We start from the raw sequence: 21,562 nt of genomic DNA on the forward strand, positions 1-21,562 counted from the left end.
CAGTGAATAGCCTCTGCACCCCAACCTGGGCAACATAGTGAGACCCCCATCTTATAACTTATTTAAAAATAGGCAGGGCACGGTGGCTCACGCCTGTAATCCCAGCACTTTGGGAGGCCAAGGTGGGCAGATTGCCTGAGGTCAGAAGTTTGTGACCAGCTTGGCCAACATGGAGAAACCCTGTCTCTACTAAAAATACAAAAATTAGCCAGGCGTGGTGCCAGGTGCCTGTAATCCCAGCTACTTGGGAGGATGAAGCAGGAGAATTCCTTGAACCCGGGAAGCAGAGGTTCAGTGAGCTGAGATCGCGCCAGTGCACTCCAGCCTGGGTGACAGAGTGAGACTCCGTCTTAAAAAAAAAAAAAAAAAAAAAAAAATTAAAATTAAAAAAATAAAAATAAAAAATAGACAAAATGAAATGGAATAAAATGACCGTCTGGCCCTTACCTGGAGAAGGGAATTCAGAGGCACCTTTGGCTACTAGAAGGCAAGTACAGTTGGTGCAGATGGCAGTCAGCAATGGCTTGTACCAGGAAGACAGTAGGGAAGGTGGGGAGAGGTGGCTGGATTCCTGATATATTGTGAAGGTGGAGCTGCCGGGATTCGTTCACAGATTGGACGTGGGGTGTTCCAGGTTGAATTGCATCCTACAGAATTCACACGCTGAAGTCCTAACCCCCAGTACTGAAGAATGTGACCATATTTGGAGATATGGTCTTTAAGGAGGTAATTAAGGTTAAGTGAGGTCATTGGGGTGGGACTAATTTCATCGGAGGAGACAATGGGTCTGGGTACAATCGGGGAACGGGGTCACAACCTAGAAACCAAACAGTGCTCTGGGACTCTGTATCTCTTAGGGCAGTGCCAAAGCCCTGCCCTCCAGGCCCGTCCTTATTCATGGGGACATGAGAAGAAGAGATTAGGACCCAGACATGCACAGAGGAGACCCTGTAAGGACACAAGGAGAAGACGGCCATCTAAAAGCCAAGGAGAAAGGCCTCGGGAGAAACCAGCCCTGCCCACACCTTGGTCTGGACTTCCAGCTGATTCTTGGATGAGCTGGTCCTCAGGTGCGGAGGCAGGACTGTGAGAAAGCGAATTTCTGTTTTTAATTCACCTGGTCTGTGGTATTTTGCTGTGGGAGTCCCAGTAGACTAATACATGGGGTTTGAGAGAAGAGGCGAGGATGATGCCCAGGAGCTGGATCTGTTTGAAGTCATGGTTGGGAAAGTTCAAGAGCTGGACATTTCCTTCACGACGTCCAGAAGCACCAAGACAGATTGTCCTGCTGGGTTTTACTCAGAAGAGTCTTCCAGTCCACTACACACCGCTGGCAGAGCCAGAACACAGTGCGACAAGAGTGAGACACAGACGTGCAGTCACAAAAGGAGAATCAGCTCCACGCCCAGCGTGATTGCCTTTTGGTGCCCATACCATGAGCTCCGGGCCCGCTGTTCCTTCCTCCCCTTCCTGAATCCCTTTTGTTCTGATCTAACCTGCACTCCCCCAGGCCAATGGATTTCAGTACATCTGGGGAAGGGAGTTGCTAGGATTTCTAGCAATCTAGAAACAAAACAGTGCTCTGGGACTCTGTACCTCTCAGTGAAACTGCCAGAGCTCTGCCCTCCAGGCCTGTCCTTATTCATGGGGACCCCAGAGGGACTCACTTGAACTTCTGGCCCATTCACCTGCTGCTCACCCTGCCAGCCCCTGGCCAGGCTGTAGCCACAGTTCCCACCATCACCTATATCTGGAAACTCTAATTCCTTGCCCACGACACTCTCATGGTCATCCTGTGGAAGTGAGGAGGCTTGCCCCGCCTCCGGACATCCAACTGGGTTGCTTCCGACTCTTTCCAGTTCTCTTATATTTCTGACTCCTTATTAGAAAGGCGTCTTCCATGCCCAGAGCCTCTGCTGGAAGGCAGTTTGAGTCTCACTGGCTGAGCTGCAGTCAGAGTCTGCCCTGGCCCTGCCATGCATCTGTGCACGTCAAGCCCTTTTCCCTGCAGGCTTTGCCCCTTCTTCATCTAGAACACTGTTCCCTATTGCAATTTTCATGAGCAAAGTGGATTTATGAATCTGTTTATCTATATCAGGGGTCAACAAACTATGCCCTGCCACCTATTTTCATAAATAAAGTTTTATTGGAACACAGTCACACATTCATTTTGCCATAAGCTGCTTTCATAGTACAATGGCAGAGAAGAGTAGTTGGTACAGAGACCATATGGCCTGCCAAGATGAAAATATTTACTATCTAGCTCTTTGCAAAGAGTTTGCCAATCTCTGTGACAGAGTTAGATTGGGTAACTCTCACAAAGTGGATAAGAGGATTAAAAAGACTACTGCAGAAATCAGGAAGCAAATAAATAAATCCACGGTGTACTGACAATAGTATTAACATCACAATAAAAAAGGGCAACACGAAAATAGTAGGACTGATATTCTCCCACCCACAGTACAAGCTGCTTGTCACATAAAACAATTATCCTCTAACCAGGCCTATCAAGAAGTTGGCAGAGAGACTGGGTGAGTGAGAGAGAGAGAGATGGAAGAGGGAGAGGAAGAGGGGAGGAAAAATAAATAAATAAATACATAAATAGTGGCATTGAGCTACAGATGACATGCTTAGCATGTCATTTTCCCCTTTAATGATCATTTATCTAGCCATTTTATGGTCAAGCACTATTTTTAGGGTTCTACATGCATTGACTGATTCAGTCCTCAAAACAACCCCAAGAGGTAGGCACTATTTATAATTGTCCCCATTTTATAGATGAAGAAGCTGAGCTCGAATAGTCTGGCTGAGCTTACACAGCTAGTAAGTGGTGGGGCCGGACTTGAATCCAAGCAGTTCGACTCCAGGGTCTGTGCTCTTAAACTCTACATTATGCTGCTTTTGACCAAGAAAACAAAGCGGCCGGGCACAGTGACTCACGCCTGTAATCCCAGCACTTTCAGAGGCTGAAGCAGGTGAACCACGAGGTCAGGAGTTTAAGATCAGCCTGGCCAAGATGGTGAAAATCCGTCTCTACTAAAAATGCAAAAAAAAAAAAAAAAAAAAAAATAGCTGGGCATGATGGCAGGTGCCTGTAATCCCAGCTACCTGGGAGGCTGAGGCAGAGAATTGCTTGAACCCAGGATGTGGAGGTTGCAGTGAGCCAAGATCGCGCCACTGCACTCCAGCCTGGGCGACAGAGCAAGACTCCTTCTCAGAAAGAAAGAAAGAAAGAAAGAAAGAGAGAGAGAGAGAGAGAGAGAAAGAAAGAAAGAAAGAAAGAAAGAAAGAAAGAAAGAAAGGAAGGAAGGAAGGAAGGAAGGAAGGAAGGAAGGAAGGAAGGAAGAAAGGAAGGAAGAAAGAAAGAAAACAAAGACAGAAGTAAACCCCAAAATGTTTGGAGAGTGGTGCCATGGGCAGCCCTTTCAGCATGACTTTGCGTCCTAACTACCAACGCTTATCCTAAACTCTGGTGCAAGGTGAAGGAATTCATATAGCTCTCTTTTAAAGCAACTTTGAGAGTTTTTTTTTTCTTTCAAGACATATATCCAGGATAAATCCAGCAAACTTAGAAAGCAGTGAAATAGGCCCTTGGGAATGGCGTCCCATTGAGGTGTCTCCTGTCGTTTCAGTGAGTTGTGAAGCACTGGTTAGCAGGCGTCATGGCTCTGAGTACCTAGGACAGCACTCCTCTGCAAAGAGCCCAGGCTCCTGGAGAGGTTGAGGGTCTCTGGCATGGTTCTCGGTGGAGAGTCAGCATCCTTTACCCACCCTCCTGTGGGGCAGATCGAGGTCCCACCTGCCCTTGGCTGAAAGGAAGCGCATTCCCAAACCTCCTAGAGGCGCACTCGACCTTGATTTCCTCTGAACTTCCTCACCAGCTGCACTGGTGTTGTGTAGGGAGCACTATATTGAGAGTCAGGGCAATGGGTTATGTCCTTGTGAAGGCTTCTGACTTCTCTAGTCCTCAGTTTCTTTATCTGTAACATGAGTGACCTCAGCTAGATGGTCCTTGAAGAGCTCTTTACAGGTTAGAAATGCTCTGATCCTGTATTTAATGAAATGGAGAAAGTATTCATGCCATATTCATTTGTGGGAAAAACATTCTTTGCAAAACATGACGTTTGACTCTTGTAATTTTTGTTTTAAAAAACACGTGTAGCAGAATGAAGGTATTTGTTCTTCCCATCCCCACGCTGCTGCTGGGCAGAGGATCTTTTAACCATAGAATTCACTAGGATTCTTTGTCAGACAGGACTCTATTCTAAAGAATGGGAGCACTGCCGTCATCCTCCTGGAATGGAGTCAGGGATGCCCCCCAGGACACTGGACGCCAATGGGCAAAGGTTCTCAGCAACTTCAACCTAAAAGAGGTCCCTGAGGGGAGAAGAGACCCTGAAAGGAGGGGAGTGGGATAGGAAGGGAGGGGACACTATTCAAGGTAGGCCCTGTGTCAACTACAATTCAACCCTATGAGTGCTGTAAGGAATCAAAGACATATAAGGTAAAGATCCTCTACACACAAGGAAGTCACCACCCAGCTGGTATCAAAAGCCATATTGATGAAAGACGATGAGAAGGAAGAGATGCATTGTTAACGGGGCGGGGAGCACAGTGGATTGGGGCAGGTGGCCTGGATCCTGTCTCTGGCCGATCACTGCTGGAGGGAAGCCACTCTGCATCCCTGGGCCTCAGTTTCCTCATATGGAAGTGAGGCATTAAACTCAATTTCAAAAGTACCTTCCACCTCTGAGATACCAAAGTGGATGGTTTGTTGAAGGAGGACTGAGCGTGGGCACCCGGAACTGTGTCATTTGATGAATGAGTCAGACTAGGGACGTCAGAAAAATAATGTCTTCACAATCAACACAAGGGGACAGGCAATTAAGAAACACTTTGCCGTTGGCTGGAGTGTCTGTTCCACTCAAAGGATACATTCCCGAAGAGGGATGGGGTGACTCATCAGGCGGCTGTAACCTGATGAAACAGAGCTATCCAATTTCCTCACTTCGATTCCAGGCAACCAAATTATCTTAATATGGTTTTCCAAAGCAGATTCTCCAGGCAATAGGAAGGGCAGACATGAGTTTACAGAGTAAGGAGCAATTGAAAATTGACATTTTTCTGAAGGAGTAAAATTATATCACATACGAGAAATGACTGAAATTTTATATGAAGTAGCATTCAAATGCAAAGGGTATCATCATTAGTAGTATCACCATTGGTTATTATTCTCATGCTGATTTGGTCAGCCTTTGAGCCAGTTTTTCTTTTTCTTTTTTTTTTTTTTTTTTGAGCTGGTAAATCCTGTGTGACTTGGTAAACATAGAAATTCTGGATCTGCAAAGCTGATCAAATATGAAAATTACTGATATTTAGAAAGTGCTTTCACATACAGATACCTCAGTAGCTCTAGAGAGAGGAAATATTATTTTCCCCAGTCTGGAAGTTCTGGAAGGCTCAGAGAGGTTCGGTGACTTATCCAGAATAACAGAGCTCGTCAGGGTTTGGGCTGGCAGCCGAACCCAGGGGGTCAAGTCCAAATCCAACTCACAGTGTTGCTGCTTCTTAAGCGGGTGAATATCCACCCATCCGGCACACCCCCTCACACATATACTCACAAACATTTACTATGCAAGATCCGTGCCCAGAGGGACAGCTGCAGGAGGGATCAGAAGCTGAGGCAGAGAAAAACCAAAATGCCAATATATTCTGGAGATCATAGAACCGTGTCTCTTTCCCTCTTCAAACGCTGCTAAAAGCGCGTAGAGTCTTTCTGGACAGCCGTCCCATGGCTCAATCCGTTAGGCTTCCCTTAGTCCCCAGACTCAGGCTGAATCTGCTCATGGTGGGTGTAGAAAGCTCCCATTCCTCTTAGGTGGAGTCTCTGGGGTGTCAGGCATACCCCTGCTGCCTGCATCTACCTCCTCTTCTGTCTGGTTGTTTCTGCTGAGAGTGGCTAGGGACCCTAGATGGCCCCCCAGAACAGCACTGTTGGACCTAACGCACCCTGGGTTTCCGGCATCTCAGCCACTGGAGTTGCCAGTCTCAAATTACTGGAGGGGAGGGAGGGCAGGCCTGGATCTCAGGATCTAGGTCCTGCGTGCAATGCAAGCCTGAGCTCTCCAGCTGCTGCCATAAGGCTGCGGCAGTGTGGGCTCCTTGTGCCCAGATCCTTCGTATTCACAGGGAGAAGCGGAAGACCACGCTGCCTGACCGAGACTTTATTATAGAGGCTCAGGAAAAAGATGAACTGGTCCCATTCCTGCATCTCCTTTTGCTGGATTTACTTTGCTGCTTCCAGACTGAGAGGTGAGCGGCTGGTGACATGTAACCATCTTGTCTCATCTGGGGCTATTGCTTTGGTGGGAGGTGGGGCAGGGCGGGGAAGACAAAACAGATGATTCCACCGCATGGAAGGGCTCCGTGCTTGCTACTGCCTCTGACCTTGGTAGCGCATGCCAGAAAAACAACTCATCTATCCACCCAAAGCTTGTCCCTCGCCAGTGCTGGGCCATCCCCCATTTTAGACCTCAGTCTTGTGTTCTTTGTCTTGAAATACATACAACACTCTGAAGGTTGATCCAGATCCCTCTTGTTGAGTAGCTGTGGAGACGGCAGATGGAAAATATGCTCAGAAGTTGTTTAATGACCTTTTTGAAGATTATTCCAATGCTCTTCGTCCGGTGGAAGATACAGATAAAGTCCTGAATGTCACACTGCAGATTACGCTCTCTCAGATTAAGGATATGGTGAGTAATACATGGTGCTGACTCTGTGGAATGATTCTCAGAGGATAAACAACCACGCTTTCTGAAGAGAATGTCTTATCTGGGAATCTGAGGGAATGACAGCTCCGTATGCAAGCTGGTGGGAGAAGAGAACGCCGGGAAAAGGAAGCTTCCTACAAAACTAATTAATTTCATGAAATATTACCTAATCCTGGTCATTAACCGTAACAGTCTTAGAAAATCTAAGGAATGGTGGGGGTACATACTGTATGCTGCCATTTATATAAAATGTCCAAAATAGGTAAACTCGTAGATACAGAAAACAGCACAGAGGTTGCCAGGGTCTGCGGGGAGTAAGGGGAAAATGGCCAGTGAGTTCTTAATGATTATGGGGTTTCTTTGCGGGGGGAAGAAATGCTCTTGAATTAGGCAGTGGTGATGGTTGCACAACATTGTGAATATACTGGAAGCCAGTGCATTGTTCCCTTCTAATATGATTAAAATGGTGAGTTTTAATGGGAATTTAATCTCAATCTTTTTTTTTTTTTTTTTTTTTTTTTGAGGGGGACGGAGTCTCACTCTGTTGCCCAGGCTAGAGTGCAGTGGCAGGATCTTGGCTTGCTGCAGGCTCTGCCTCCTGGGTTCACGCCATTCTCCTGCCTCAGCCTCCTGAGTAGCTGGGACTACAAGCGGCCACCACCACGCCCGGCTATTTTTTTTGTATTTTTAGTAAAGACGAGGTTTCACCATGTTAGCCAGGGTAATCTCGATCTCCTGACCTCGTGATCCGCCCGCCTTCGCCTCCCAAAGTGCTGGGATTACAGGCATGAGCCACCGCGCCCGGCCAATCTCAATTTTTTTTTTTTTAAAAAGGTAGTGTTTTAAGATGGCATAGCTTATTAGTGCTTATCTATTTTTTTTTTTTTTTGAGACGGAGTCTTGCTGTGTTGCCCAGGCTGGAGTGCAGTGGCCGGATCTCAGCTCACTGCAAGCTCCGCCTCCCGGGTTCACGCCATTCTCCTGCCTCAGCCTCCCGAGTAGCTGGGACTACAGGAGCCCACCACCACGCCCAGCTAATTTTTTGTGTTTTTTAGTAGGGACGGGGTTTCGCTGTGTTAACCAGGATGGTCTCGATCTCCTGACCTCGTGATCTGCCTGTCTCGGCCTCCCAAAGTGCTGGGATTACAGGCTTGAGCCACCGCGCCCGGCCAATTTAGTGCTTATCTATATTTAATCACACAATGTTATGAAACTTGAAAGATTTTCCTTCTGCACATTGTTATTTCCTGACTTTTGCTTTCAAGTATGTCATTCATTGATCAATTTTCAGGAAATATAGGCAGTTGATCCATGCAAAGATATCAAGACTTAAATATTTGTCCACTTTACATTCTGAACACTAAATCTAGGAGGAAAAGAATGATCTTGGTAGTCAATCAAGGGGATAGAATAAATAAAGAATAAAGCTCTCACTTATTGAAAATAGATGAGTGTTTGTGAAATTCCTATTGTGAAGAACAAGTGTCCTATCAATGGAAGACATTTCCAGTGTCTGCTAGGTAAAGTTACATCTGCATTCATTGTGCAGGATGAAAGAAACCAAATTCTGACCGCCTATTTGTGGATCCGCCAAATCTGGCACGATGCCTATCTCACATGGGACCGAGATCAGTACGATGGCCTAGACTCCATCAGGATCCCCAGTGACCTCGTGTGGAGGCCGGACATCGTCTTATATAACAAGTAAGTGCAGCTCAGAACTGAGGCTTTTCAGGCACGAACGTGTTGATTTCATAGAATTTAAACATAATGAAAAAGGAATGTTTAAAATATGCATGAAATTAAATATTAATCCATGTTCCTAGGACTCCTGAAATAACAGCCATAGAATCTTAGATCAGGAAATAATACGTCATAAAAGCTTAGAGCTGGAAGGAAACCATCAATCTACATGCCCCTTTTTCAGGTGGGAAAGTGGAGGCTGCGTTAGTTTGCTAGGACTAACTTTGCCGTAACAGAGTAGCACAAATTAGGTGACTTAACACAAACGTGTTGTCTCACAGTTCTGGAGTTGAGACGTCTGAGATGCAGGTGTTGACAGCGTGGTTTCCACTGAGGGCTGTGAGGGAGGATCTGTTCCAGGCCTCTCTTCTAGCTAATGGTGGTTTGCTGGCAGTCTTTGGTGTTCCTAGCATTGTAGAGCGTCACTCTGAGCTCTGCCTTCATCTTCATATGGCGTTCTCCTGTGTGTTCCGTGTCCAAATTTCCCTTTTATGTAAGAACACCAGTCATATTGGGTTAGATGCCCACCCTACTCCAGCGTGACTTCATCTTAACCTAACTAATTACATCTTCCATCATGCTATTCTCAAATCAAGTCACATTCTGAGTGTTGGGGGCTAAGACTTCAATATGTGAATTTTTCAGGGACACAATTCAACCCTTAACAGTGACATTCACCATCCAAGATCATGTATCAACAATTAATTAAACTGGAATGGGCCATCTAGAAACTGACCTGTGGATTTGGGGTTTTGCGTGGAGTGGAGGATGAACCAGTTTACAGGATACAAAGTGACTTTTTCCCAGTCTCAGAGCAAGGGGCCTTGTACAATGGGTAGGTAAGATTTATGTTTCACAGGCTGGAAGGTGCATATGAATCGCCCAGGGAGTTTGTTAAAATACGGATTGTGATTCCACGGGTATGGGGCAGGCCTGTGATTCTGCATTTCTACAAGCTCCGGAAGACGTAGGTACTGTGGGTCCATGGGCAGCACTTTGAGAAAAATACCAGATCTCTGGTCACCGTTCAAGCTCAGTGGCCCCACCTGTTGTCGAAGGAGCTCCTCTCTCTTTTTGTTCTGGACCCGTTTCTGTGGAGTGGGAAGGTTCCTCTGTGGCTCAGAAGGATGTGAATGAGGGGCAGCTCAGGGGGCTCCCCTGGGTAGAGGCTTCCAGTGGGCATGGATTTCCTTTAAGAAAGCAACACGGGTGGGTTGCAGCCTGGATTTTAGTCTCACTCCTTACTCAGAGAGCTCATCTAAGGGTCATGACCTCTGGAATCATAGCCCTGTTCTTTCTGTCCATTCCCCACTCTGAGTGGTCTGTATCCCTTCCCAAGGAAGATAACAGGAAGATAACATTCAAGTACTGAGCTTTATTCCTTCAGTTTACACTCCCTGCCCGTGTTCACTCTCTCTGTCTCTCTCTCTCTCTCTCTGTCTGTCTCTCTCTCTCTCTCTCACACACACACACACACACACACACACACACACAGAGCAAGAACACAAACCACAATGTCCATTACCACTCTCTAGTCCGCAGAGTGCAGGAGAGTAATTTCATTGATACAGGCAGGGTGTGGGGGCTCACCCCTGTAATCCCAGAACTTTGGGAGGCCAAGGCAGGTGGATCACCTGAGGTCAGTAGTTCAAAACCAGCCTGGCTAACATGGTGAAATCCCGTCTCTACTAAAAATTAAAAAATCAGCTGGGTGTGGTGGCAGGTGCCTGTAATCCCAGCTACTTGGGAGGCCGAGGAAGGAAAATCACTTAAACCTGGGAGGCAGGGGTTACAGTGAGCCAAGATTGCACCACTGTACTCCAACCTGGGTGACAAGAGTGAGACTCCATCTCAAAAAAAAAAAGAAAAGAAAAAGAAAAAGAAAGATAATTTCATTGACACAGACGATCTCTTATAGCATTCTGTAAATTCTTTTTTTTTTTTTTTAAGAAGAGCTCTCACTCCTATCACCCACACTGGAGTGCAGTGGTGTAATCATGGCTCACTACAGCCTCAACTTCCCAGGATCAGGTTATTCTCCCACCTCAGCCTCCTGAGTAGCTGGGACTACAGGTGCATGCCACCATGCCCAGCTATTTTTTATTTTTTATTAGTAGAGACAGAGTCTCACCATGTTGCCCAGGCTGGTTCTGAACTCCTGAGCTCAAGCGATCCATCCAGCTTGGCCTCCCAAAGTGCTGGGGTTACAGGCACGAGCTGCTGTGCCGGCAAGCATTCTGTAAGTTCTAAAAATTCTCTCCAGAAATCAAACAGAATGGTGGTTCTCCTCTCCCTCCTGTTTTGATTGGCTGAGGCGGTGACCATGTCTTACTGAAATGCTTCTTTGCAAGCTTACAAGGCACCCTAAGTTAAGCTGACTCCACTGCTCCCTTATTAGAGAAGCCAGTTATGTACTTGTGAGCTCAAACAAGCCTACTGTGGCTTTGGTCGGTTCTGTCCTCATTCTCCCTTCCCCACTCCCCACTCCTTTACACAGAACCTTTCACCACACTGATTCATCATCTCTTTTTTGTTCCTCTGGTTGACTCTTTAGTCATCTCTGTGCTCTTGTCATGGACAATTCTGTTTCTGCTCCTCTCTTCTCCTTTGCCTTCTCCTTCTCAGTAAAACTTCTCAGAGTTTTGCTGTGTAGAGGAACCTCTAAAAGGAGCTATGGTTGGATGACATCTTCATGCCTTTAACAAATCGAAATGAAAATGGAAGAGTGTTACAGGATCCGGCAAAGAAGGGCCCTTAGTCATGGCTATATTTCCCTGAGCTCAGTCCTTCTAGCTGAATCTCTGACTCTGTAGAATCTACTGATGCCAGATACAATATCACTGCTTCTCAGAAGCAGGTAGAGAATGTCATAGGCAACACAACGGGCTTCCTGAGTTGTGGCAAGAAGGAGAAATAGGGGTAGGGAGTAAGTGAATCAGTCCAGTGTAGTAAAGACACCCAGGCAGGAAGATGCTTTGCATCTAGAGTCACTGTTCGTGCCCGAATCCATGGGGCTAGACTGGTAGGGAGTGATCAGGAAGGAGATGGGCCTGGATGCCACTTCACAGAAGAACAGTTGAATTTGCTGATGCTTAGTTTGGAAGAGAGAAGACCTTGAAGACTTGATGATGGTTACCTTAGGCAATCAGAGAGAAAGTAGGGTGGAAAAAAGAGAACAATGTTCCAGAAGACAAAACCCAAGATAATCGGTAGAAACCAAAGGGAAGATAAGCTCTCAAAAAAAAAAAAATTTCCTAATAACTTCGGCAACGAATTGTCCCAAGAAATAATGAGCTTTTTAGCAATGTAACAGTTCATGTAGATACTGGCTCTTTCAGTAAATCAATAGAGAAATTAATGAATTGGGGCTCAAAGTTCTGGTGGGAATGTTTACTATTAGTATATGGTTAGTATAGTGGCTAATATAAGGCCACTGACATTTTTAGATTAGGTAAAATCAGATTACAGAAATTTTAAATTTGAATTCATTATGGCAGGGTTTTCATGGTCAGGTTTTTTTTTTGGTGGGGGGGGCCGGTGGTTTGCTCTGTCACCTAGGCTACAGTGCAGTGGTGTGATCGTAGCTTACTGCAGCTTTGACCTCCTGGGCTCAAGTTGAGACAGTATTCTCCTCAATAGCGTCTGTAGACAGGGAGCCTTCACTTCAGCTTCCAATTGGTCACAGACCAAGTCTTCATTGCATGAGTTATAACTTCACTTCAGCCTCTGATTGGTTGTAGATCACATCTTCATTTGCATAGGGTGTAACTTCACTTCAGCCTCCAATTGGTTGTGGGCCAAGTTTTTATTTACATAGGGTGCAACCAATGGGAAACCTCTAGAGGGTACTTAAAACCCAGAAGATTTTGTAACCTGTGGGTGTTCTTTAAAAAATATATACAGACATGCATTATTTTATTTTATTATTTTTTTTGTTATTGAGACGAAGTCTCATTCTGTCACCCAGGCTGGAGTGCAGTGGTGCAATCTTGACTCACTACAACCTCCGCCTCCTGGGTTCAAGCAATTCTCTTGCCTCAGCCTCCCGAGTAGCTGGGACTACAGGCGTGCGCCACCATGCCTGGCTAATTTTTGTACTTTTTTAGTAGAGACAGGGTTTTGCCATGTTGGCCAGGCAGGTCTCAAACTCCTGGCCTCAAGTGATCGGCCTCCCAAAGTGCTGGGATTACAGGTATGAGCGCCACGCCCAGCCAATATATTTTTTATTTTAATAGCTTTTGAGGTACAAGTGTTTTTTACTTACATGGATGAATTGTAGAGTGTGAAATCTGAGATTTTAGTGTGCTTGTCACCGAGTAGTGTGCACTGTGCCAATATGTAGTCTTTTATCCCTTACCGCCTTCAAAAACATGCCTGTTCTGACCCAGCACATCCTTTTTCAGCAATTTAACCTAAGGAAAGGGTCAGTGGATAAATGTAAAGACTCAGTTACAGAGATGTCCACTGCAGCATTGCTTATAAATACAAAAACTGGAAGCAACCATAATGTCAAGCCTCAGTTAGACTGGTTAAATAACTATGGTGTATCTAATATAGTGGAATATAATAGAATGCTATTTAGACATGAAAAGAATGTTGTAGAAGAGTATGAACAGATGACCATGTATTTTTTAAAATTTTGTTTCATCTTTTTTTTTCCTTTTTATTTTTTGCAAGTTAACTTTAAATTGGGGAATAATTTTTAGATTTATAGAAAAGTTGCAAAGATAGTGCAGAATTCCCTTATACCCTTCACGCAGTTTCCCCTAATGTTACCTCTTACATAACCATAATATACTTATCAAAATAAATACAATGTTATTGACTAAACTACTTTATTCAGATTTTACCAGTTTTTCCGTGAATGTACTTTTTCTGTTCCAGGATCCAATCCAGAATACCACATTATATTTAGCCAAAATATACTTTGCAGGGAAAAAATTGTAAGGAAGACTGCAAAAATATGCATCCAAATGTTAACAGAAATGTACCAATTAAGACTCTTTGGTTGTAAGCATCAGAAACTGACTTTGGCAACCGACTTTGGCAAATTCCTTTGAAATAGGAATTTGTTAGAAGGATGTGGCACATCTCATTTAAATAAAGGAAAAAGTAAACAACCAACTCTTGGAAAAGACAGAACCAAGGCTGCCCTAGCGTTCAAGACAAGAGGGACTGTCTATTTTTTTCTGAATAGGGAGCCATCACTAGGGTGATGTTTTTGGTCTCTGGATCATTCTGCTTAAGACCTAAACTCTGGAAAGGGTGAATCTGTTGGACCAAGCCTGGGCCACCCAGCCGTCCTTTGGCCAGGGACACTGGGGCACCTTGACCAACATTTCCTCTGCCTTGCAATGGCAATGGAGAAAGAGTAATTCCCTAGAGAAAAATAGAAATACTGTACCCCAAAATACAAGGCATAAATATTGATAAAGCAAAAGAAGGTATATCTGGAATAAGTGACTATCTCTAAAGTTATGGGTGAACGACTTTTTTTCCTCTGAGTTTTCCAAATGTTACAAATAAACATGTATAGCTTTTATAATAGCCATAAAAAGCTTATTTTAATATTCTTGTGCCTAAAGTTAACAAATCAAGTAAGCAGATTTTGGTATCGACAGGCCTACTTTTTGTCTGTGTGTTCAAATCATTACACCTGGACCAAGAAAGTGGCATTGGGAATGGACAGGAAGGGATAGAGAGCAGAGATGCTTTGAAGGAAGACTCCAAGAGAACTTGGCCCTGACTAGTTACAGAAGATGGAGGAGAAGGACAAATTAGAGTTGATTCCAGACTCCCGAGCCACAGTCACAGGGAAAATGGTGTTCCATGGCCAAAACACTGAAGTGATGGGCACAGTGAGCTGCCTGGGGTAAGGAAGGTGGCAAGTTCTCCTAGCATGTGGCTTTCATTTTCCTTATCTGACCTCCAGGGCTGACGATGAATCTTCAGAGCCTGTAAATACCAATGTGGTCCTGCGGTATGATGGGCTGATCACCTGGGATGCACCGGCCATCACCAAAAGCTCCTGTGTGGTGGATGTCACCTACTTCCCTTTTGACAACCAGCAGTGCAACCTGACTTTTGGTTCCTGGACCTACAATGGCAATCAGGTAGACATATTCAACGCCCTGGACAGCGGAGATCTCTCTGACTTCATTGAAGATGTGGAATGGGAGGTCCATGGCATGCCTGCTGTCAAGAATGTGATCTCCTATGGCTGCTGCTCTGAGCCTTACCCGGATGTCACATTCACCCTCCTTCTGAAGAGGAGGTCCTCATTCTATATCGTCAACCTCCTCATCCCATGTGTCCTCATATCTTTTCTGGCTCCTCTGAGTTTTTATCTCCCAGCAGCCTCTGGAGAAAAGGTCTCCCTGGGAGTGACCATCCTGTTGGCCATGACTGTATTTCAACTAATGGTGGCAGAAATCATGCCGGCCTCAGAAAATGTCCCCCTGATAGGTGAGTTTTAAGTGTCTCCCACTTCAAGCCCAGCTTTGTAGTGCCTGGGGTCATGCCTTTAAGGTTGTGTGTATGCCTTTAAACTTGAAACAATGGAGCCAATTTCAGACTCAATACAGACTGTCTCAAATTTTTCTGGTGGTTGCAGTTAGCATCTTTCAATATAGATAAGGCTTTTGGAATCAAAACTGGTCTTATGGTTTCTGGGTTTACACAAAAGAGCAATGAAAAGCATTACACTTTAGAGCAGTGGCTCTCAAAGTGGTGGTCCCCAGATGTACAGCATCGGCATCACCTGGGAACTTATAGAAACACAAAACCTCAGGGCCCACCCTAAGCCTACTGAATCAGACATTCTGGAGATAAGGCCCTGGCGTCCTGTTTTAACAAGCCTTCTGAGTGACTCTGATGCATTTTCCGTTTAAGTCTGAAATCCAATGACTCAGAGGTTAAAACCTGATTTTGAAGTCAAAGAAATTGCATTTGAATGCTGACTTCAGTGTTCACTCCTTGATCAAACTTAGGCAAGTTACTTGTTCTCTTAGTCTCTGCTTCATCATCTGTAAAATTTGTGTGTCACTGCTTAGTGCATGCCCTGGCATATGGTAAGTACTGAGTAAACAGTGACTATTGTTATCATTTCATGTGACAAGGGCTTTCTTCTTGGGAAGAGTGGCAAACATGGCAGAAAGATGTGCTTTTTAAGCCTGACGTCTACCCTTAACAGAAAAATTTCATCTGCATTGGGTATAATAGCAGTGGAAGAGCTTATTAAAATGCAAGTTCCTACACCCGGAGAGTTTGATTTAGCAACTTGGCCGAGATTTGGGAATCTGAGGTGATTCCAAAGCAGACTGAATTTTCAAAAATCTACAATAATGAAATGTCCCTCCAAGGACTGGAGTGCAGACTGAGGGTACCACCCCTGCCTCCCCTATCCTTGCCTAGCTTGTTCTGAGGGCTTTCCTATCCTCTTTAACATCTACTTTCTGCTTCCAATACCCTTGAGATCCAACATCTACATCTCAAGGACTTGCTGTTGTAACAGATGCTTACCAGAATCAAGCTAGATCTAAGTTTGAGTTCCTTAAAGTAAGCAATAAGGAGAAATTCTAGAACACCAAGGAACTTAGAGTCCAATATCAAGAGATGTTGCCTTGCCCTTTTACTCTTTACTGAGTCCAGTTACCCAATATTGAGATGATACTACAGTGGCTTCTCCATTTGGAGATAGCTTCCTTTTTATGTCTGTCCTTGCAAAATACACACACACACACACACACACACACACACACACACACACACACACAGCCCTCTTTTTCAGAATTAAACACAGAAGGCTTTTCGTCCTCTAATAAAAAGGAGATGTATTGGCATTTTGTTGCCTCTCCTGAGGCAGAAATGATTGGCAGTGATGATCATAGCCCTGTTCGAGGAAAGATCATGGGACGGTCCCACTCTCTTCTTGGGCAGTGACATTATCTAGCAAGCTGGCACAATTTCTAAAGACAGATGTCTCACAGGAATTGCTTGTTCTGTTTTTATGAAAATACGAAATTTATATTTTTAAAATTAAATTTATATTTTTAAATTTATATTTTTAAATTTTATTTTAATTTATTTTTATTATTTAAAAATGAAGGCTGGGCATGGTAGCTCATGCCTATAATCCTAGCACTTTGGGAGGCTGAGGCAGGCAGATCACCTGAGGTCAGGAGTTCAAGACCAGCCTGGCCAACATGGTGAGGCCCTGTCTCTATAAAAAGAATTAGCTGGGCATGGTGGTGCGTGCCTGTAATCCCAGTTACTTGGGAGGCTGAGACAGGAAAATCACTTGAATCCGGGAGGTGAAGGTTGCAGTGAGCCAAGATTGCACCATTGCACTCCAACCTGGGCAATAGAGTGAGACTTTGTCTCAAAATAATATATATATGTAGAAAAAAATTAAAAAATTAAAAAGATAGGATCTCACTATGTTGGCTAGGCTGGTCTTGAACTCCTGGGCTCAAGTGATCCTCCCACCTTGACCTCCCAAAGTTACGGGTGTGAGTCACCGCAACTGACTGAAATTTATCTTTTTAGGAAAAGTGCACACAGATCTTGAGAACATTTATTTAACAATTATAATTTGTTATTCATAGCACCCATGGAATGTGTTCGCAATATTACAGAAATATGCTTAAGTTTTCTGCATCAAATGTAGCCCTTCATATAGGTTTCTGGCCCATGACCTTTACCATTTTAAGAAATGTCTCATATATTAACTCAGAGATTTTGACAAATAATAAGTAGATGATAAACATTATCAAATACTTTGTCTTCATCTATTAAGATAATAATGTGTGTTTTCTCTTTTACTCATCAATGTCGTGAATTACATCAATAAGTCTTCTGATGTTGAACTCTTTTGTATAACTGGACCAAACTCCTTTCTTATGATACATTATCCTTTTAAGACACTGTTGGATTCAGTTAGCTAATATTTTGTAGAAGTTTCTCAAATATGTCGATTAGTGAAATGGCTTTAATATTTCTTTTCTTGTCACTTTTGGAATCAAGTCAAATGGACTTCACAAAATGAACTTGGCAGTTTTCCCTCTTTTTCTATTTCTGGAACAAGTTGCATAAGATGGGAATTATTTGTTCCTTGAAAGTTTGGTAAAACTCACCTATAAATTCTTTTTGGGCCTAGAGCCTTTGGTGGGGGGATGGTGTTTGATTGATTCCTATTTCTATTAAAGTGTTCTTTATTCTTGCACTAATTTTGACACCTGACATTTTTCCAGCAGTTTCACCTAGATTATCAAATATGTTATTATACAGCTATTTTTATTTTTGTTTTTTGAGACATAGTCTAGCTCTGTTGCCCAGACTGGAGTGCAGTGGTGTAATCTCGGCTCACTGCAAGCTTTGCCTCCTGGATTCAAGTGATTCTCCTGCCTCAGCCTCCTGAGTAGCTGGGATCACAGGCACTTGCCACCACAGCCGGCTAATGTTTTTTATATTTTTAGTAGAGATGGGGTTTCACCATGTTGGCCAGGCTGGTCTCCAACTCCTGACCTCAAGTGATCCACCAGCCTCAGCCTCCCAAAGTGCTGGGATTCCCAAAGTGGTGGGATTACAGGTGTGAGCCACCGCACCCGACTACACAGTTATTAATAATATTGTACTATTTTATAAGTCTTTTCCATCTTCTCTCTCTCTTTCCCTTCCTGTATTTCTCTCTCTATCCTGTAAGTGGTCTTATCAAAGGTTTATCAATTTTATTACTTTTTCAAAACTTTGCTTTTGGTTTTGTTCATCTTCTTGGATTTTTATTCTATATTTCATAAATTTGTAGCCTTATCTTAATTATTTCCTTCCTTAATTTCACTTTTTCATCAACGTGTGCTTTATATAATCACAGTTTGAAGACTAATAGTGACACAGTCTCCTTTCTTACCCAATAGCAATTGGCTTTCATATTAATGAGGTCTGAAGACAGTTCTGAGAACTGGTCAAGTTCATTAATTGTTTGTTTGTTGAGTGTGGAAAAATTTTTCCACCTCATGATCTCAGGAAATATTTCCAAACTTTTTAATTTCGAGCCAGGAACAGTGCTGAGAACTTCACATGTGTCATCTCAATTAAGCCTCCTCATATTCCTGCGAGTTAGATATTATTACTACGCCCACTGTACAGAGTGGGAAACTGAGGCTTAGCAGGATTATATGCCTTGCTGAAGGCCACAAGTCCAGGGAGTGATACAGCTGGGATTTGAATCCAGGAAGTCAGATTCAAAAGTCTATACTACAGCTGGGTGCGGTGGCTCACACCTGTAATCCTAGCATTTTGGGAGGCTGGGGTAGGCAGATCACTCAAGGTCAGGAGTTCGAGACCAGCCTGGCCAAGATGGCAAACCCCCCCCCCCAACTAAAAATACAAAAATTAGCTGGGAATGGTGGCAGGCGCCTGTAATCCCAGCTACTTGGGAGGCTGAGGCAGGAGAGTCGCTTGAACCTGGGAGCCAGAGGTTGCAGTGAGCCGAGATTACACCACTGCACTCCAGCGTGGGCAACAGAGCGAGACTTTGTCTCAAAAAAAAAAAAAAAAAAAAAAAAAATTCTATACTAGTAACCACTAGGGTAAAACACTTCCTTAGAAAGGGTGTTTGTTTCTTTTTAAGCCAAATACAGTCATGTGCCTCATAACAATGTTTTGGTAAATGACAGACCGTGTATACAACGGTCCCATAAGATTATAATGTCAATTTTCATTTTATCTTTTCTATGTTTAGACATGTTTAGACACACAAATACTTAACCGTTTGATAATCATGTGTACAATTGCCTGAGGTATTCAATACAGTAACATGCTGCACAGATTTGTAGCCTCAAATCAACAGGCTATACCGTGCAACCTAGGTGTGTAGAAGGTTATACCATCTAGGTCTGTGGACATACACTCTATGATGTTCACACAACAGCAAAATCACCTAATGGCTAATACCTTTCTCAGAATATATCCCTGTTGTTAAGTGAGTCATGGCTGTATGGGGACCATTTTAAAGCAAATTCAGTTACTGTTGTTATTTTAATTCCAGGTAAATACTACATTGCCACGATGGCCCTAATCACAGCCTCCACTGCCTTGACCATCATGGTGATGAATATCCACTTCTGTGGGGCCGAGGCCCGGCCGGTGCCACACTGGGCCAGGGTGGTCATCCTGAAATACATGTCCAGGGTCTTGTTTGTCTATGATGTGGGTGAAAGCTGCCTCAGCCCACACCACAGTAGAGAGCGGGACCACCTCACGAAAGTTTACAGCCAACTCCCAGAGTCTAACCTGAAAACAGCCAGGAACAAAGACCTTTCCAGAAAGAAGGGCATGAACAAACACTTAAAGAACGACCTGGGCTGCCAGGGTGAGAACGCTGAGGAGGCTGAGAGTTACTGTGCACAGTACAAAGTGCTGACGAGGAATATTGAGTACATCGCCAAGTGCCTCAAAGACCACAAGGCCACCAATTCCAAAGGGAGTGAATGGAAGAAGGTGGCGAAAGTCATAGACCGATTCTTCATGTGGATTTTTTTCATTATGGTGCTTGTGATGACTATTTTGATCATAGCAAGAGCGGATTAGTCACAGATATTGGCTTTGCTATCTCGGTAGAAATTAATACAATTCCCTGTGATCTATTCCAGTGTTCTTCCAAGATTTTTATTCATCTATAATTTAGGGGTTATGTTGTCTGTACGTTTTATTTTTAACCTCAAATCAATGTCAAAGCTATCTGCCCTGTCAAATTAAGCAGGAGATCCAAAATTTCAAGGGTAGGAAGATGGAAGAAATAGGGAAAGAGACCTTTTATAGCCCACCATAGCAGTGGGTGACTGGCCTCTAGTTTATACAATTATTCACCTCTTTGGCAGTACAGATAACAAAATACACTTTACTGGTAAAATTTAAAACAAAAAGGCAAAACAAACCAAACTCATTTTCCTCTTAGTTCCCCTTAAACCATGCTTTAAAAAAAAATGAAATAGTCATATATATGTTACTGTGATTTAAGTCTCAATGGTACCTTATTCAGGCATAGTGCATTTGAAGTCATATCTCAAATAGTGGAATAAAAGCTTTTGTCCCATGTGAAGAAAGTCTAAGCATCAGCTATTTAACGGGAAAAGAGCTTGCTTCATAATGGTGAGGTTGTATATGTTGGTTATGTTTTATATAAACCCAAAAGATGAAGTCATTCCTGCATTTACCCCTTGATTAAAATATGATAGATGAAGTTCTTCCTGTCTTGTATCAAAATAAGATGATTAGCAAGCTGGGCTCATCCATTCATTCACTGAACTTTTCACCAAACATGGATCACGTTTTTCCTACATGTAATAAAAGCGACAATTCACATTTTATTGGGTGTCACAGCAATTCTTATGCACAAGTCTGATCACTTTGATCCTCATAATAATTCTGTGAGTTGGGGAGGCAAGTATTACTATTCTTTCTCAGAGAAAGAAACTGTGGCTTAAAAGGCGGGTATAAGTGACCTGCCTCCTCAACATCCAACAAGGTGTAAGTGGAACTGGGACTCAGCCCTCAGCACTGGGACTCAGAGTTGGGCTACGTCTGCTAAAGTCACCCTGCTTTAGGCCATGACAAATTATGATTTAGCATAGGAGAGACTGAGAGATTCTTGTTCTTAATTCTGAACTTTCTGCCCTAATTTACTTCCTGTATGTCTCAACTTCTTTCCTACTTTCAATAAAATGTGACTTCAAATCCACCCCCTATTCCCACCTAGATTAAAATGATCCAAGGCTGGGCGCAGTGGCTCACATCTATAATCCCTTTTCTTTTTTTTCTTTTTTTTTTTTTTTTGAGAGGGAGTCTCACTGTCACCCAGGCTGGAGTGCAGTGGCATGATCTTGGCTCACTGCAAACTCTGCCTCCCAGGTTTAAGCAATTCTCTTGCTTCAGCCTCCCTAGTAGCTGGGACTACAGATGTGTGCCACTACACCTGGCTAATTTTTTTGGTATTTTTTGTAGAGATGGGGTTTTGCCATGTTGACCAGGCTGATATGGAACTTCTGGCC

At 43.7% G+C, this 21,562-nt stretch overlaps 1 protein-coding gene across 1 annotated transcript; it reads left to right on the forward strand.

Moving 5' to 3' along the window:
• Nucleotides 1-6,104: 6,104 nt before the first annotated feature.
• CHRNA9 (cholinergic receptor nicotinic alpha 9 subunit) lies at nucleotides 6,105-20,792 on the forward strand. The gene is made up of 5 exons (XM_025386415.1): nucleotides 6,105-6,312; nucleotides 6,607-6,752; nucleotides 8,320-8,474; nucleotides 14,446-14,978; nucleotides 19,561-20,792. Exons 1-5 carry the CDS (start codon nucleotides 6,249-6,251, stop codon nucleotides 20,100-20,102), a joined length of 1,440 nt encoding a protein of 479 aa, XP_025242200.1. The 5' UTR covers nucleotides 6,105-6,248; the 3' UTR covers nucleotides 20,103-20,792.
• The last annotated feature ends 770 nt before the right edge of the window (nucleotides 20,793-21,562 follow it).

The sequence above is a fragment of the Theropithecus gelada genome, chromosome 5 (genome assembly GCF_003255815.1).
Source record: "Theropithecus gelada isolate Dixy chromosome 5, Tgel_1.0, whole genome shotgun sequence".
Classification (NCBI taxonomy): domain Eukaryota; kingdom Metazoa; phylum Chordata; class Mammalia; order Primates; family Cercopithecidae; genus Theropithecus; species Theropithecus gelada.